Here is an 18,611-nt window from a genome sequence, read left to right as displayed (position 1 = left end):
TCATGACTACAGGGTTGCCACACTCTTAGATCCCCCAAACTTTTCGATCAACCTTTTCATTTTATAAAGACCAAAAAAATGGTCATTTTTGAAATTATAAGCATTAGCAGGTTATTAGAAACTGAAATCAAACAGTTTTCAACTCAAAACTTTATTCTAGGTGATGTTACATTTTCACATAGGACCCCTTGTTCGAAAGGAGCTTCTGAACTCTCTCGTCCATTGAATTTGTCAGGTTTTGGATGGTTTCTGCTTCAATTGTTTTGCATGAGGACAGAATACCCTCCCAGAGCTGTTGCTTAGATGTGAACTGCCTCCCGCCATCATAGACACTCCTTTTGATGATGCTCCAGAGGTTCTGAATGGGGTAGAGGTCAGGGGAGCATGGGGGTCACACCATAAGTTTGTCCCCTTTTATGCCCATATCAGCCAGAGATGCAGATATTTTATGTGCAGCATGAGATGTTGCATTATCATGCAAAAAAATGATCTTGCTGTGAAATACATGGCTCTTCTTCTTGAACCATGGCAGGAAGTGCTGTTTGAGAAAATCCACATACATTATGGAGTTCATCTTTAGCGCCTTCAGGGATCCTAAAGGGGCCGACAATCTCTCTCCCCATGATTCCAGCCCAAAACATTACTCCACCTCCTCCTTGTTGGCGCTGTAGCCGTGTTTGCATGGGGTGTCCATCAACCAGCCATCCTCCACTCCATCCATCTGGACCATCGAGCGCTGCACGGCACTCATCCGTGAACAAAACAGTTTTGAAATCAGTCTTCATGTAATGTTTGGCCCACTGGAGCCGTTTCTGCTTGTGTGAAGTGGATAGAGGAGGTCGACAGGATGGCATATGCACAGCTGCAAACCTCTGAAGGACCCTGCATCTTGTTGTTCGGGGGACGTTGGAGGCACCAGCAGCTTCAAAAACTTGTCTGCTGCTATGACAAGGCTTTTTTGCCGCTGCTCTTTTAACCTGACGTAATTGCCTGTAGGAAAGAGTCCTCAATTTGCCCTTATCAGCACGCACACGTGTGTACTGTGAATCAGCTACATACTTCTTGATTGCCAAGACACTTCATCCTGATCATCGCACAATGTTGATTGTAGTCATGCCTTGACGTAAACACTCCACAATTTGTTGCTTCTCAGCAGCCGACACATCCTTTTTCTTTCCCATTTTGGCAGAAAATGTAGGCTGCTTAATAATGTGAGACAGCCTTCTTAAGTAGTCTTGCCTTTCATTGGACACACCTGCCAAACTAATTAGCACAGGTGTCTGCAATTGCTTACAGTGATATAAAGAGCCCTGACACACATCACCATCAATGAGTCTAACTGACAAACAAATTCTTCCCTTATCACTCCTAAACACTTTTTGCATAATAATTTGGAACACAGTGTACATGTGCTTTTCCACAAAACACCAGTGGTTCACGTAGTGAATCTTACAGTTCTAACTTGCCAACCGTGGTCTGTATGGAATTGTTCAATAAAGGGCCCAAAATTAAGATAACATAGATGGGAGAGGTCTCTATGAATAGGAATTCCTAAGTATTTGATACCCTGTGAGGGCCAGGCAAAGGGAAAGTTGGACTGGATGGAATCCTATATGGATTTGGGGAGGGAGACATCGAGGGCCTCAGACTTCGCTGCATTGATTTTAAAATTTGACCATGTAACAAAGTGATCTATTTCAGCCATAACAGCATGGATGGATATATGTGATTGAGTGATATATACTAGTACATCATCAGCAAATAGAGAGCACTTGTACTCGGTGCCTCCCACCTCAATCCACCTAATATTGGGGTTATGGCGAATTGATGAGAGCAGGTGCTCCGTCACTAGGATGTATAAGAGAGGGGACAGAGGACATCCCTGCCTTGTCCCATTGGTGATTGTGAAAGGTGATGAAAATTTTCTGCTGCACCCCCTGGGCCTTGGGACACCCGGAGCCGGACCCTTTTTGGTGGATGCTGGTGGTTGTAGTCTTCGTGGCGGCTATCCGGTTCCGTGGCTCAGGGTGGTCAAACCAGTGGCGGAACTATTTATGTGGTTTTGATGTTTAAATGTCCGACTATGCCACCCGTGGATTGCGGTCAGAGTGAACCGCCGCTGCAGGGCAGACCGCTGAGGCTGGTGTTGTGGGTGCAGCAGAGCGTAGCATAACTCCCCACGGGAGGAGTATAGCCTCAGGGCAGTGTATGCGGAGGATGGGGGTGATGGTGCAGGGCAGCAGCAGTAACGACACGGAGTCAGTGATGCAGTCCAGGGCCTTTACTCACAGTTCTTATTATCCAGACCACGTCTGCAGGTAACGGCTGCCCACGTCGTACTGTGCTCACCAGGTGAGGGGCTCAGACAACTCCCAGATAACTTTGGAGCGCTTCACAGGACCCCCTTTGTGTGTCCTTTGTCTGGCCTTTCTTACCAACCCTTCTGTCCGGCTGCCTCGGGCCTCCTCTTGGTAAACTTGGCGCCAGTTTCCCTGACCCTATGTGCTGCCCTCCTAGCGGGTGTAGCGAGGGGCTGCGCCACATAAAATGTCACAGCCTCCGGTTTCTAGCTGAGGGTCGTTTCCTGCCTCCACTAGTTTCGGGGACCGGTCTCCCCCTTTGGCCTGACCCCTCCATGCAGGTGGATTCGGGCGTGCGGTGGCGACTCGCCCGTCCGCACCCCTGGGATCCCTTCGTTCCTCGTTCCAGGAGCCTTCTCCGCTCCTCTTCCTTCCTTCTCCCTCTTCCAGGCCTGGGCCTCTGTTACTAGGCCCGTCTCCGGAGCAGAGCTCATGCAGAGCCCCTGCTCCCTGCCACTTCTGCTCAGACTTCTCTGCACAAAACTAAGATGGTGCCCACCTTTTATACTCCCTTCTCAATGCACCCAGGAACTGCTTCCTCCCTGCTCCTGCACTACAGGGTTCCCCTTCCTCAGTGTTCCCTCCCCCCACTCCAGCCAGGGACAGGGACTGTCGTGCCCATCTCAGGGGCATATTGGTCGCCCTGCCCCACGGCAATGTGGTGTAATGCATGCAGGTGTCGGGTCCTAATCCACACTCCATCCTTACCTGAGAGTGAGATATCACACCTCTGGGTGAGGTGCAATACCTCTGTAGCAACCGAGCCCTCAGGGTGCTACAGTTCCATTTATCTTCAGCCTAGGTGACGTATTGCCATACAGGGCCGTGATTTTGGCTATAAAAGGGTCCCCTAGACCCCTACCCCAAGCTTTTTAATAGAATCATATATGGCGTGCCAGGAGACTCTATGGAATGCTTTCTCAGCATCCAACGAGAGTATCTAATTACAAATTTTTAACTGCATCTAGCCCAGGAAATACTTTGTGCCTAGTAGCAGTGTCTGCTAGTCAGCGGATTATCCCGGCTGTTAAGCAAGCTACACCACCTGTAGTTTGGACACTTAATTTTTTCAAAGGAAATGCTTCGGGACCATGGGATACTCAGTGAAGAGCATCAGGAGGCACCCCAAGGCATAGGGGCTGGGACTGGCAGTAGGATGCCTTGCGGTGGACAGCCGAGCTCGATCCTTATAAAAGCTTTTTAACTGCAGCAGCTTTAGTGGACGCTACTGGAGCTGGAATTACGCGGCTGCTGGCATGAAACTTGCCCTCCAATAGATCCTTGTAAATGGATTTAAAGTGTATTCATTCAAATTAGAGAGACAATTTAAATTAAAAAGCTTAGAGCTGCCTCCACCACAGGGGGGCTCGCTCGACCCACCAGCGGACAGGCACCAGTATTGGGAGAGGGGGGCTGGCCGTCAGGGTTCACCGCGGCTCTGGCACAAACCCGGCGACACGGAGGTGGCACGGGCAGGAGCGGACTGAACGTGTCGGCTTCTCACTTTTTGGATTTTAGAAGGGCAAGACATGCCTATATCTGTGTCTCCCCCTCCTTTTACTCCTCCACCTCTTTTCTTTTCGCATGACTATATGTACTTGTCACTTTTCCATGTGTTAGTTGTGTCTTCTGAGCAGTTTGTCAGCTTTTGGACACCTTTGAAGGTGTTTTCTATGTGTTTCTATGTGTTTTTGTTTGCCTGCCATTGGTTTTAACGGTGTTCGAAGGTGTTCGACGAACAGTTCGACGAACAGTTCGGCGAACACACGGGTGTTCGACGAACCGAACCGAACTCGGACACTACGGGGGTGGCTCAACACTAGTTATGATCTGCAACATAAACTAAGGAAAGATAGGGGAAAGCTGTCCCTACAATAAGACTAAGCTGAATCCCTACAATGTAACGGGCTGCCTTATCCTTGTGAACAGACCCGCCTTTGTCCTCGGCTAGTCTGAACGAAGACCTATAGAAATAAGGGAGGGGTCCCTAAAAGTACTAAGGACTGGGACAAAAATGGGACACCTCCTAACAGAAGTTGCTGCAGAACACAAAAGACAAACTGAGAAAAAGAAGTAGAGGTCCCAGAGGAACAAGCGAACTAGACAGAGATAGGCACCGAAGCACCAGAGAGACAGTCAAACAACACTGAAGTCCAGCAAGGCCAGAAGGGCGGAGCTGGAATATATAGGCAGATGGTCATGTGACCGCAAAACACAAGATAGAAAAAACTAACAGGAGGGTTCTAACATCCACAAAACACCAGTTGTGCACATAGTGAATCTAACAGTTCTAACTTGCCAACCGTGGGACTGTCGAGTCTTCATCACTCAAACCATAACAGTAACACCATATTACAGGTAACAGCAATTTTGTGGAATCGTTTCACCAATTTTTTAGACCATCCCTTGCAAGGCCACAGGAGACAAGAAGTCTGACACATAGTCAACGCCTAGAGAGGATGGTACAGGAGTATCTCTAAGTGAACATCGAAGCCATGACTATGTCACTGAGCCCTTGCTTATTTTGGGCTTCCAATATGGAAAAATGGCCTGAGCTCGCCACTGACACCTAGGAGATCTTGTCGTGCACCGCAGCCAGCGCTGCTGGTGGTGTACTGACAGATAAGCGCACACGGCTGTCCACTGAGAATGTAGACAGACTCACGTTCATAAAGATGAACAAATCATGGATCTGCAAGGACTTTTCTACCCCTGTGTCATCCTGGGGAGACTAAAAGCTTGAGGATTTTGGAAAATCACCTCAACAACCAATTTAAGCAACTCTGGGGCAATTGATGCCACTTAAGTGGTGTCTGTGCCACAATTTTTGGAAAAAATGGAGACTCTTTTTGGAGTACCCTTGCTGTGTTTTACATGATGTTGGCATCGTCAATTCCAGGTGGGTCGGGTTGCTCCCCCCCCTTTTAACCGTAAGAAACTACATACACTATGGCTTGGGGTAACACAGATGGTTGAGTCTGCAGAGCTGTTTACTCATACTATAGCCTGGGAATCAGAGGTCCCCCCCAAAGCTTCAGTGTCTGCTAGTCAGCGTAGTAGCCCAGCTGTGAAGCAAGCTACACCGCCTGTGTATCTAATAAAAATTTTTTACTGCATCTAACCCAGCCAATCATTTTGGGCTAGTAGCAGTGTCTCGTAGTCAGCGGAGTAGCCCATCTGAAGCAAGCTTCACCACCTGTGTATCTAATAACAACTGTTTACTGCATCTAACCCAAGAAATCCTTTTGGGCTAGTAGCAGTGTCCCGTAGTCAGCAGAGTAGCCCATCTGAAGCAAGCTACACCGCCTTTGTATCTAATAACAATTTTTGACTGCATCTAGCCCAGGCAATACTTTGGGCCTAGTTGCAGTGTCTGCTAGTCAGCAGAGTAGCCCAGCTGTTAAGCAAGCTACACCACCTGTGCTTTGGACACTTAATTTTTTCAAAGGAAATGCTTTGGGCCCCCGGGACACTCAGTCAAGAGCATCGGTGAGGCACCCCAAGGCAAGCGGGCTGGGACTGGCGGTAGCACACCTTGCGGCGGACCGCCAAGCTCGATCCTTATAAAAGCTTTTTAACTGCAGCAGCTTTAGTGGACGCTATTGGAGCTGGAACTCTTTTTTTATTTATAAAAGTACAAAAACACAAATACATACATTATACAAGAAAAACCAAAAGCCCCTGCAAGGCAAGCCCAAATCCAAAATTATACAGAGTCCAACAAACTAACACATGACACTTGACAGTAAACACAAGACACAAAACGTCCTCGGTTTTCCAAAAGACCCCCCAGCAAGGGAAGAACTTCCGCACCTACCAGGCCACACCCTAAAGCGCACAAGACCCCTAACATTCATACCTGCACACTCACACCTAACCCCAAAAGCAAAAACTAAATAACTGGCCCACCGCCCAAAATAAGAGATGGGCCACCTGGCCAAAACCTTTAGGCTGTGTGCCCATGATGCATTTTTTAAGGGTTTCCGCAACTGCAAAAACGCTGCAGAAACGCTTAAAAAACATATGGTGGAAGGCCTGCCATGTTCCCCAATGATAATCCGCATGTGCTTTGCACATGCTGCAGAAATTTCCGCTGCGGATTATCATTGCGGAAAAAAATGCAGCACTATCAATTATTTTGGGGAAGCGCTGCGTTTTCGCCGCCATTCACTTGCATTAGATCGCATGGATTACGCATCACTGTATATGTAGATGCGCATTCCATGTGTTCTAATGTGCGGATGGTACCCAGGTCTAGAGGAGAGGAGACTCTCCTCCGGACCCGGGTACCATAGAAAATTGTAACAAAAGAATAAAATAAAAAATAAATATATACTTACCTTCTGGCGGCCCTTCTGGTGCGCTCCTCCTCGCTTTTCGACAGTTCGCGATGTACTGAAGGACCTACGCTGACGTCATAGTCATGTGACGGGTCATGCGATGCTGACGTCCGCAGGTCCTTCAGTGTACCGCTGCCGGCAGACGGGACGGTGAAGCAAGACAGCGCGGGCCATCAGAGGGTAAGTATAGATTTATTTTTTTATTTTTTGACATTCTCTTTGGTCACACTATATAAATCCATGCTGTTTGCATGGATTTATATAGTGTGACCAAGTTGTCAAGCACTTTCCAAGTGATGCTAAAATCGCTTGGAAAGCGCTTGTCAACCCGTATGTGGAAATGCAAGTGAAGAACGCTTCAAATCCGCATGTCCGGGCAGGAAAAACGCATGTACAATCCGCATGTACAATCCGCATGTACAATCCGCATGTACAATCCGCATGTACAATCCGCATGTACAATCCGCACGCACAATCCGCATTCACAATCCGCATGCGTTTTTTTCTGCCAGGGAGATGCAGAAACGCTCAGGAAAAAATCCTGAGCATTTCTGCATCGTGGGCACATAGCCTAACACTCTACACACAATTTTTTTTATTTTTTTTTTCCCACCACCATTTTTAAACACCCAAGGTCCCACGAAAGTTTGTGGCCTCATAACACCAACAAGGTCCCACGAAAGTTTGTGGCCATATAACATGCAAAAAGGGTCCTTTTTCCCACATCCCGCAAGACGTCCATTTTCTTTTTTACAAAACACCCCTCCCCCACCCAACCTAAACCTACACCCCCCCACGCGCAATACACATACATATACATACAATACACATATACTTACAATACACAACATAACAAATTTGTTTTAACAATATACTTAGCTGTAACATGATAATATAAACGAACCACAAAGAATCAACCATAAATCAAAAATCAGACCCAAGTTCAGGGCTTGCAAGCCCTGTATTCCGATTCCGATACCGCAAAACAAAAAACTACAATGTGAGGGTAGCAGCCCACCACCAGGAAACTGGAGACTACAGAGGCTCTCACCCTAATCTAACACACAACACCCTGTCCCTCCCTATTAAAGAAAAGAAAAACCTGTCCCTACCGCCCTACCAATCTCTCCCTACCTGTCCCTACCTATCCCTCACTGACCCTCACTACCAACCTAATACTAACTACCTATTCCTGAAAACTGTCCCTGTCTGTCCCTCCCTGACCCTACACAACTACCTGACCCTACAAATCAATATAGAATATAGAAAGAGACTAACTCACCCTATCACAGACACACACAAACTAACTCTCCCTAGGGAACATTAAATGAGAACTCCCTCCATAGAAGGGAAGCCCTCCCTGCACCCAGCCTCTCATACTCCAGCGAGCGCACTTTTGCCAGGTCACCCAGGATGTTCCTAATCACCTCTTTCCAGGGGACGGCTTTCTGCTGGCCGGACACTAAGCACCGTGCGTTCTACGTGTAAAACCTAGTTACTAAGCTAACTAAGAAAACAGTGCCCCGATCTCGGCCACCGAGGGACCTGAATGCCCCATAGGCCCATTCCGCATAGGAAAGGCCTGTCAGCCTGGGCCAGCCAATGGAAGCACCCACCCTACTGTAGACCTCTGTATTTACGGGACACCGAAGCAGGAAGTGCTCCATGCTTTCAAGCATGCCGCCACACTCCTCGCGGGGACAATCCCGGTCATCAGAGTTCCTGTACTTCAGATTGTCCCTCACATACAGTCTCCCATGGAAGCAGCGCCAAGCCAAGTCTCAAAACTTCAAGGGGATTCTCTTAGAGTTCAATAACCAAAGTCCTACCTCCAGATCCCGGCATGGGCAATCCTTGAGCGCCAGGGGATTCTGAAAGTGGGTCAACAGCGTTCGAAGGTCCTTCACCTGCCCTCCTGTCTCCCATTCCTGGAAGAAAGGCCGAAACCACCCCCTACAGGAGAATACCCACGGAGGAGCCCTCTCTAACCAGAGGTTGGCGATGTTTGCCTTAATAAAGGTGTTTACTAGGAACATCACTGAGTTGACCATACCCAACCCTCCTAGTCTCCTCGTGCGGTACATGACCGCCCTCTTGATTAGGTTCAGCCTATTTCCCCATAGTAGTTGGAAGAACAAGCTGTAGACCTGTGTCCAAAGAGGCTCTGGCAAGACCCTGTCCAAGTATATTACTAAAGGGAGCAAATACCGTTTGGCCAGGCTAACCCTTTCCCTCAGGGTCAAAGACCAACCCTTCCACTGATCCACCTTCTGGGCAGCGATCTTAAGTCTGCCCTCCCAATTTTGCTGGGGATAGTCCCCCTGGCCGAAACTGATGCCTAAAGTTTTTACTGTGGCCTGAGGCCCTGGAAGGGTGTCCGGGAGATCAAAACTAGGATCTCCCCCTACCAGCCAGAGATTCTCACACTTATCCCGGTTGATCATGGACTCGGATGCCACCGAGTAGCGCTCAACCTCAGACATGACCCAATCTGCCTCCCCTCTCGAGGATACATAAAGGGAAACATCGTCGGCGTATGCCACTACCCTCAAGGTTGCCTCTTGCTCTCCTGGTCCATCCCCACTCCCACCAACGGTCCACGCTCCACCCTCCTTAGAAGGGGGTCGATCGCGAACACGTATAGCAGTGGGCTCAGAGGACAACCCTGGCGAACACCAGAATTCACCTCAAAAGGGTGTCCGATCCAACCGTTCACGAGCGGAAAAGTCTCTGCCCCATTGTATAACACTCTCAACAAATCAACAAACCTCCCGGGCAGACAGTACCTCAGAAGGACGGACCAGAGGTACTCATGGTTAACCCTTCGCCTGATCTAAGGACAGCAAGTACCCCTTCCAGCGACCTGCCCTGCTTTGCTCCACTGCCTTTCGGACACCGAGCACAGCACTAAATGTACTGCGGCCTGGGACAGAGCAGTGCTGGGTCCCCGAAAGGAGCCGGGGTGCAAACTTCACCAACCAATTAAAAAGCACCTGTGCCAGAACCTTTCGGTCCATATTGAGAAGCGCTATGGGATCCCAATACTCAATACGGGATGAGTCTTTACCCTTTGACAGAATAATCAAGGCTGACTTCCTCATTGAACTGGGCAGAGTGTTCGAGGAAAGACACTCATTAAACACCTCAGTCAAGAGGGGAACCAAAGAGTCCCTAAAAGTCTTGTAAAACTCAGATGTTAAGCCATCCGGACCAGGCGACTTTTTGGGCCGAAGGCCATCAATCGCCCATCTAACTTCCTCTTCCCTGATTGCTTCTGCCAAAACATGAAGAGAGGGGTCATCCCCTGGCTCAGGGATGGTTTCAGCCAGGAAAGCCGGCATCTCATCCCGATCGGGTTCCCTCCTCCCCAAGAGGTGTGAGTAGAAGGATCTGACCACCTCCAGGATCCCTGATTTGGATCTGTTCAGGGACCCTGTACTGTCGATCAGTCCTGTTACCACCTTACAACTCACTGACATCCAACAGTTCCTGTAAGAGTCGGGCGAGCGGTACCTCCCGAAATCCCTCTCAAAAACCAAGGATGTGTGCCTATCATACTAGCACCCCTTGAGCAAGGTCTTCACCCTGGAGATTTCCTTGCGGTCCCCTCCAGTCGAGAAGAGCTGCTCGAGTTTCCTCCCCAGATCCTGATACAGGCGGTACCTGTTCAGGCCCCTGAGGCTCGAGAGCTGATGGACGAACCTTGCAACCCTTCTTTTGAAGATCTCCCACCACTCAGACTTAGTACTACAGAGACCCAAGAGAGGTTCCTGGCTCTGAAGAAATTCCTCAAAGGATTGTCTTACATCTGCTTCTTTCAACAGGGACGAATTCAGCTTCCATAGGCCTCTCCCCATCCGGGGGCTCTCTGTACCATTCAAGGAAAAGAAAATGAAACAGTGATTGGAGAATTCCACCTCAACACTGCATAAGAGATGGCCTCCTCCTTTAAAAAAAACCTATCTATCCTAGACCTACTGCTACCCCTATGAAAGGTGAAACCCCCGTGACCTGGGGTGTGCCGGATGTGGACATCCACCAGGCGAGCTTCACTTGCTATGCTATTCAAGGCTATGCTATCATAAGCCAGCCGGTCTCCGGGGCCTCCCCTATCACGGGATCTAGTTACAGTGTTAAAATCCCCACCGAAGACCACCTGCCGGCTCGTAAAAAGATAGGGCTTGACCTTCAGGAAGAGACATTTACAGTCCCACTTAGACTCTTTGCTTTATAAATGGCCCCCATGTCCGTTAGTCTGGTCTCCGGCAAAAATAACATGTCAGCCTCAACTCGGGTGAAAAAATCAAAGGCCGTAAATCTGGCCGCATCTGACTTTATACTGGCGACATTAATCGACGCCAGAGTCAACGGGGTAGGTTCCGCCATCATGGGTGATTGAGTTAGATGGCCTTCTTTTTCACCGTAACCCCCTTCTTCCTCTCACAATCTGAGGAGGAGCCCGAGTCACCCCTCCTCTTTAGGGAAACTGAGGTGTCCATGCCCGCCCCTCCAGCATCGGACACCTCCTTCCCAGCACAGGTTTCCTCGCCTCTGGACCCCGGGGCAGTCCCCCCCCCAGGGGCAAACGAGTACCCCCAGGGGACAGACCCCGCCGCCCCCTGAAGGCGCCCCAGATGTTGTCTCTGGCTCCTTACCCCCTACCTCCGACACAGCAGAGTCATCGGGGGCTTGGAACCGATTGGAGATGGGGATCAGAGTGGAGCTGGTGAGCCCTTCCGTAGGCACCGTAGCGATCGGGGGGGCTTTAGTTTTTTTACCCTTTTCCTGTTCTTTTTCCTCCGACTACTGGTACTTTTGTCACCTGATTTTTTTGGCTGCTCCTCCACCTCCTCATCCAGGCTTTCATACCGGGAGGAGTTATTGGAAGCAGCCGCCTCCTCCCTCTCCATCTTCCTGATCTCCTCGCTCACCGCCTTCTCCCCCAGGGCCTCAGAGTCTCCGGCTGCAACCTCCGGGGAGGGGACAGTCATCACTCCAGTCACCTGAGGCTTATCGTGCCCCCTGTCCCTTCGGCGCCCTACCTGTTGCCACTGGTGGGCAAATGTATTCGCCTCGCCTTTCCTCACTGACCCCTCAGCTCCCCTCCCGCCCCCACCTCCAGTTTCAGCAGAGGATGAAACAATGGGAACCCCCCGTGGCTCTGCCCTGCCTGACCAGAGATGGCATTGGAAAAGGAATGGGGGAAGAGGCTATACGGGTGACCTAGGTCACCACACAGGTGACACCTAATGTCACCACAGGCCGTGGCCAGATGACCTACCCCGCCACACAAGGCACATTTCTGCACCTTGCAGCCTGCACTGAAGTGGGGAGGTGTCACCGCACCTGTGGCAGACCTTCGGCTGCCCCTGGTAGAAGATCAGGATCCTGTCCCTCCGCAGGAATGCCGAGGAGGGGATGTGGGTGACAGTACCACCTGAAACCTTCAATTTCATCATGAAGGTCCAGCCCCCTGACCAAATGCCGAACTCATCCCTGTTCTTCTTTGGGACCTCCATAACTTCCCCATAACGAGAAAGCCACGTCATAATATCGATCCCAGAGAATGACTCGTTATTTGTTAGAACGGTCACCCTCTTTACACCATTTTGGCGAGACACCACCTGTACGGCAATATCTCACCAGCCGGGCTCCCCCTTCACCAGTTCAATATTCGACCAGAAAAGCTCTAAGCCCTCTGGCCGAACAAAACTGATGTCAAAGATGGAGGTACCAAAAGGATGGATCAGGGCAAAGATGTCAATCGCCCTGAAGTCCATCTTCAGGAGGAGCTCCACGACCCTCGCTCTAGGCGGGCACGCTTCACTGCCCCTTCACTGAAGATGGGCCACATTCCTCCTGGCCACCCCCTGCCCGGCTGTCGGGAGGGACCACACTGTTTCCCCCTCCCTTTTATCTTGGAAGGCAGCTTGGCCATGCCTGTCCAGCCAAAAGGCCAGATCCACCTCTCTTCCCTCTACCGTGATTGTCCGTTCTCCCTTCTTGAGGGCCTCCAGAAAACAGCGTCGCAAGTCACCATCCCTGAGGTCCAGAGGCGAGGAACCCCACCGAGAGGACCCCGAGGCCATGGCCACTACCCCCGCAAAGTTCCAGGGGCCCGCGGCCGTGGGGTCGGGTGGGCCAGCCCCCTCCCCGTGCTCCCCGCTACCAACAGACACACCCCCATTCGCATCCTCAGCCACAAGCACGTCCGTACCCACACCATTCCCATTTATATCCACAATCACCCCACTCGCCCCGCTCCCACTCCCATGCGCATTGGGATCGACGTGTTTTGTTTTCTGGGCACACTTTTTATGCACTGCTTTATTTCCACTTTCCATATTACCGGTGTAGCTGGTATTGCCACCTGCTGGCGGCGCCTTCCCTGCCGGGGGGTTTTGTACACTGGGTACACTATGTGCTGCTGGCCCTTTAAGGACCACACTGCATGCTTTAAGTAGTGCAGCACTACTGCTCCCAGTATTCCTGGAGCTTCCTGCTTTACTGGCAGGAAGAGAGCCAGGTGTAGCTCCTCCCCCTGCACAATATAGCCCTGCTGCAGCTTTCTTGGACACCCGCACTGCCGGATCCCCTGCCCCAGGTAAGCCCCCAGACACAGGGGACCCCAACACGCAGACACCTGCATCAGCCGCAGCAGCCGTCCCCTCACTGGTGATGACCGCAGCTGCGGTCTCTGTTACCCCAGGAGCGGCAGCCGGCACTAAGCCCCGCCCCGGGCTTGGTCACGCCCACATGGGCGGACCCTGCCTGGGAAGCCATTCCCCCAGTGCCCGGCAGCACAGCACAGCTCCTTGGATCTCCTCCCACATGGGTGGGTCCTGCCCACATAACCACGCCCCCTGCACCTGAGAGCACAGTGCAGCCCTCTGAGGCCACTCCCACATGGGTGGAAGACGAAACCAGCCGCTCCGGGACCTCCAATGCCGACCCGGAACCGGGTCTACTCTCAGGGATCCCAGGCCTAGCAGCACCAGTTCCTAGGGGCACAGCACCCCCCACGTCACCCCCTTGGCCACAAAGAGCTTTACCAGGCTAGGCCACTCCCCCTCGGCATCCACCGGCGGCAGACGCCCCCGGCGCCAACCCATTACTGGGTCCCAGCGACGGGGGCCCCGACTTCGCCTTGGACCCCGCCAGGGGAGCAGGCCCCACCACCTTCTTTTACGAGCCTGCTCTGCCGTAGCCACCGGCCCGGCACTCTTTGCTTTGCCAGGTGCACTGCCAGATGCCTGGGTCCCCAAAGGTGATCCAGTTATTTTAACGTATCCGTGAGTGGGGGAACCAGACACCTTCCCAGCACACGCCGCCGGAGATGCGGCTGCTGGTGTGCCGCCAGCAGTGCGGGTTGCAGTGGCAGTTACACTCGCTGCCCCCCGCATGCCAGCAGGCACAACAGGTGCTAGGCCAGCCCCCTCTCTCACAGGGGACCCAGCCTGAGCACCACCATAGATTTTGCCCGCCGCCGGGCCGCCCTCCGTGCCATCCTCCATGTCAGACACATTCAACATGCCACCTTCATTACTACAAACAGAGACGGCGCTCTGCCTGCCATGGCCTATGGTCTCCCCGCTCCCTCGCTGCGGATCCACAACAGAGCCCGAGCCGGGGTGGGTAGCGGGTGTCACCAGGGGGCCCCAGAGAGGGGGACATACACAAATTTATGTGCCACAGAAGTTTTTTCCTTTTTCTTTGCTTTCTTCCTCTTGTCCCCCTCCTGGTTGCCTCGTCCTCGCTGATCTCATCCCCGAACATCAGCTGATTGAAACGTACCGGGGACTCGATCTGCCGGATCTGCTTCATGACGAGGCAGCCCCCCTCACTGCTGCTACTACCACCTTCCTCATCCTCACCCTCGCTCCCGCTGCCCTCTGAAGGGTTGGAATCAGACGGGAGAGCCATCTGCTCGGGGGCTATCCCGCCATGCGACGCCTGGAGATCACTTACCAGGCCACCAGATGGCGGGTAGGGCGCGACCTTCTCCTCGCATTCCTCTTCCTCCTCCTCATCCTCCACCACCACCTGGCTGGAGCTCCGTGACCCCTCCAGAGATCCACCGGCCATGGCTCTGAACCGGTCATCATTCACGAGTTTTTCTCGGAAAGGCTCGCTGCCAGCCAGGATGGTACACCGCCGACTCTCCACCTCCTGAATGGTTTTCCTGATCTTCCTGACTGTGGCGGATAGCTCAGGCTTTTGCTGCTTTTGTCGGACCTCTCCTGAGTTACCTTCACCTCCCCCCAGAGGGATTTTAGCTTCCTAGAGGTGTCCTCATACTCGCAGAGGTGCGCATGGATGCGGGAGCCATAGCTGACCATGGACTCCTTCGCCACCTTGGTGCCCAAATCAAGGGGCACCCCTGCTCATACTCAGCCTACCTCCGGGGGGAGGAGCCGCCGCGGCCGTGGCCTCGGGGGTCCCTCTGGTCTTCATGCCGGACCCCTTGCCTTTTCCGGACCTGGTCATCCCAGCCAGGATTGTATTCCTCCCGCCCCCCGCCGGCTTGGACCAGGGGGCAGGAGCCGGGGGCCCAGCCCCGGAGGCCAATCCCAAAACATGCCTGCTTTCCTGGGAAGGGGGCAGACAAAAGTCCCAGATGGAAAAACAAAACCTCCCTTCCCAGAAGCTCTCTCCACACCTCAAATACAGCAGCACACGGCAGGCTCCGCCTCTTCCTCTTCATGCTACCGCGGCTGCTGGCAGCAGACTTGCCCTCCAATAGATCCTTGTAAAAGAATTTAAAGTGTACTCATTCAAATTACAGAGCCAAATTAAATTACAGAGCTTAGACCTGCCTCCACCACGGGGGTCTCGACCCACCAGAGGACAGGCACCAGTATTGGGAGAGGGGGGCTGGCCATCAGGGTCCACCGCGGCTCTGGAACAAACCCGGCGACACTGAGGTCGCACGGGCAGGAACGGCCTGGCCGTGTCGGCTACGGACTCCAGCGTAGTCCCTCTGCCCGCTTGCGCCCTTAACCTCAAAGGGATGTGCAAGCGGCTTTTCTTCCCAGGGCTGTTCCCTGCCCAGCAGGAACATAGGGGAGCTCAGGTAGGCCTTCCACCGTACTCACTTACCTCCCTTGCCCTCTTTCCTTCTTCCGTTCTCCATCTAACCCCTCGGCTCCGAGGTGTCCGCTCTCCCTCCAGCTCGCTCCTTCTCACAGGTGGACTACCGCTTGTATTCACACTGTGGAGAATCTATTGGGCACAGGCATAAGAAGTCGTCGAGGTAATGGATAATATGTGCCCCCTTAGAAATGTCCATGACGACTCAATCGAGGAAGCAACTAAACACCTCAAATAGTGAGCAGGATATGGAGCACCCCATGGGCAAACAACAATCTATATAGTATGCTCCTTCCCAGAAGCAGCCCAATAGGCGGACACTATTCGGAGGCACAGGTAGTAAGTAACCGGAATGCCCCCTCAATGTCTGTTTTGCCCATTAGGGTGCACCTTCCAAACTTCTTGACACGCCTGATTGCCTTGTCAAAGGAGGTACAGTATATACTACTGTACTTGGTTCTGCGTCGATGTTGTCATTTACTGACCTGCCCCTTGGATATGACAAATGGTGAATTAGTCTGAATGTATTGGGTTCCGTTTTTGGCACAACTCACAACGGGGACACCACTATGTCTTGTAAGGAAAGTGTTCTGAATGGAACCGCCATTCTACCTAAAGATATTTCTTTTTTTAATTTTCTTGTCACGACGTCTGGGTGTTGGTAGGCTGATTTTAGATTTTTACTCCAGCCTTTCTTGATTTTAGAAGGGCATGACATGCCTATGTCTGTGTCTCCTCTTCCTTTTACTCCTCCACCTCTTTTCTTTTCGCATGACTATATGTACTTGTCACTTTTCCATGTGTTAGTTGTGTCTTCTGAGCAGTTTGTCAGCTTTTAGACACCTTTGAAGGTGTGTTTCTATGTGTTTTTATTTGCCTGCCATTGGTTTTAACGGTGTTTGACGGTGTTCAACGAACCATTCGGCGAACATGCAGGTGTTCGACGAACCGAACCGAACCCGAACACTACGGGGGTGGCTCAACACTAGTGGTGAACATTAAAGGATTGTACCCAAAAGTTACGATATTTTCTATTGGTTGGATAGGGGATGGCTGGCTGATAGCTGGGGGTCTGACTGCTGGGACCCCAATATAAGCAGGTTACATATCATTAGCATACTCACCGCCAGATACATAAACCTGCCCTTTAACAGAAGAGTGTCAGTCATGGACATTTGTGCAGCTGCTCCCTGTGAAATGATCGGTGTTACATGTAAGCTTAGGGCTCGTTACTCACCACCGGATACATATACGCCGCCAGTAGTCGGGCTATAGGTAGAGTTGTGATAGAACTCTGATCCCCAATAAACCCGGCCAATCTCCAGTTCTTTCGGCAGGAATAATTAGGGACGGTCACCCCGGGTCCCGATAACAACTGTAACACATTTTTAATTGCCTTTCGAGGATTTGAACATGAATCAAACAAGTAATATCCCACCGTTATGTTTGGTAAAAATGTTGGATTATTGTTCAGATAATTTATGGTATAAAGAAAAATTTGGAGATTCCTGTAGAACTGATGCAGCGGCCTGTGAAGAGAATAGACCAGATGTAATTGATGTCTTTATTACTATGTTAAAAGTGGATTATACTTTTGCAGTTGATGTAGTTTTGTTATTTTAAAGTATAACTTTTTCTGAAACTTTCAACGCAAAATTGTTATCAGCGCCCCCAACTACCACCTGCCACTACCAATACCAATGTGTTTGGCTTCTACAGAGGGAATATTGGGCTCTGCAGTCACCATGCCCTGAGTGTGACTACTACCTTCATCCTCCTTATAGATATGGCCTTCATCAGTTTTGCTACTCCAAGTAATTAATGATTTAAAGAGGACCCTTCACTAAATTTTTCATGTTGAACTGGACACACGAGTTAATAATGTCTGCAGAGCTGAACACATTTTTTTTTAACGTCACCTTTCTGTTCTGAAGATATTAACAGTCAAAAAATTTGACACCTAACGAGTTAATTTTTGTTAAGTCCAAGTGGATCTTCTGGCTTCCATCCTTTAACCTCTGTACAGGGATTTGCACTTACATAGGCAACCTTACGTTGGATCCACAGAGTAGTTGCTGGCCGGTGGATTGAACTGGCAAAAAAGGGTCAACAAACATTGCCAATATCTGGAGATCAAGGTGAGAAACAGAATTGTCATGCAGTAAGATAGTCTGATTTCAGGCCAAGGTAAAAAATGGGAGTAAAACACACTGAACAAGAGTTGAGAAAAGGGAGTGAACCAGAGCAAGAATAAATTATAACTGGCAAGTCCCAGCATTATGCTGGGAGTTAACTAGCATGTTGTGCTGTCCAATTGGCCACAGCAGGGAGCTGATTACTTCTACTGGTCAGCACATACAGACATAGTACCAGACTGGGCAACACTACAGGTCCCAGCCACACTAGCCTCTTTAGCTGGAGAGAGCGTTCACAGCCCAGAGCTTCTGATCTTGATGTTTCTGCCTACAGACTGAATACTGCGGCACCTGGTGATATAAGTAGGAGTCGTTGGAGCAGGTCCATGATAGATGTGACAGTTGGGTACAATCTGACTCCTGGCAAACCAGGGGAGTATCACGTTCTTCCCCATCTGCTCAAGAAGAGAACCACAAGTTAAGTTAGAGGACCCTTCACTAGTGTTGAGTGAACATGCTCGACACTGCTCTGTACTCGCCCGAGCATCTCACTACTCGGGATGTTCGGCAAGCACCGAGCATTTTCGGGTTACTCGGGCGGGAGCTCGGGTCTCCGCCCTGCATGTTTGGCGCTCTTTACAGAGCCAATGAACATGCAGGGATTGCCAGCCAGTCATTGTAATGCC

General features: G+C 51.0%; 1 protein-coding gene across 1 annotated transcript in view; it reads right to left on the bottom strand.

Annotated features, from left to right (window-relative positions):
* Window positions 1–16,959, bottom strand: part of LOC141173631 (vomeronasal type-2 receptor 26-like) — a 183,163-nt gene extending 166,204 nt beyond the window's left edge. The window contains exon 1 of the mRNA XM_073657933.1: window positions 16,915–16,959. Within this exon, the coding sequence (XP_073514034.1) occupies window positions 16,915–16,959 (45 nt within the window). The remainder of the gene's footprint in view (window positions 1–16,914) is intronic.
* Window positions 16,960–18,611: the final 1,652 nt, after the last annotated feature.

The sequence above is a fragment of the Phyllobates terribilis genome, unplaced genomic scaffold, assembly GCF_046119375.1.
Source record: "Phyllobates terribilis strain yellow unplaced genomic scaffold, ASM4611937v1 Scaffold_13__5_contigs__length_258822181, whole genome shotgun sequence".
NCBI lineage: Eukaryota > Metazoa > Chordata > Amphibia > Anura > Dendrobatidae > Phyllobates > Phyllobates terribilis.
This window is presented reverse-complemented; position numbering and strand designations above follow the sequence as displayed.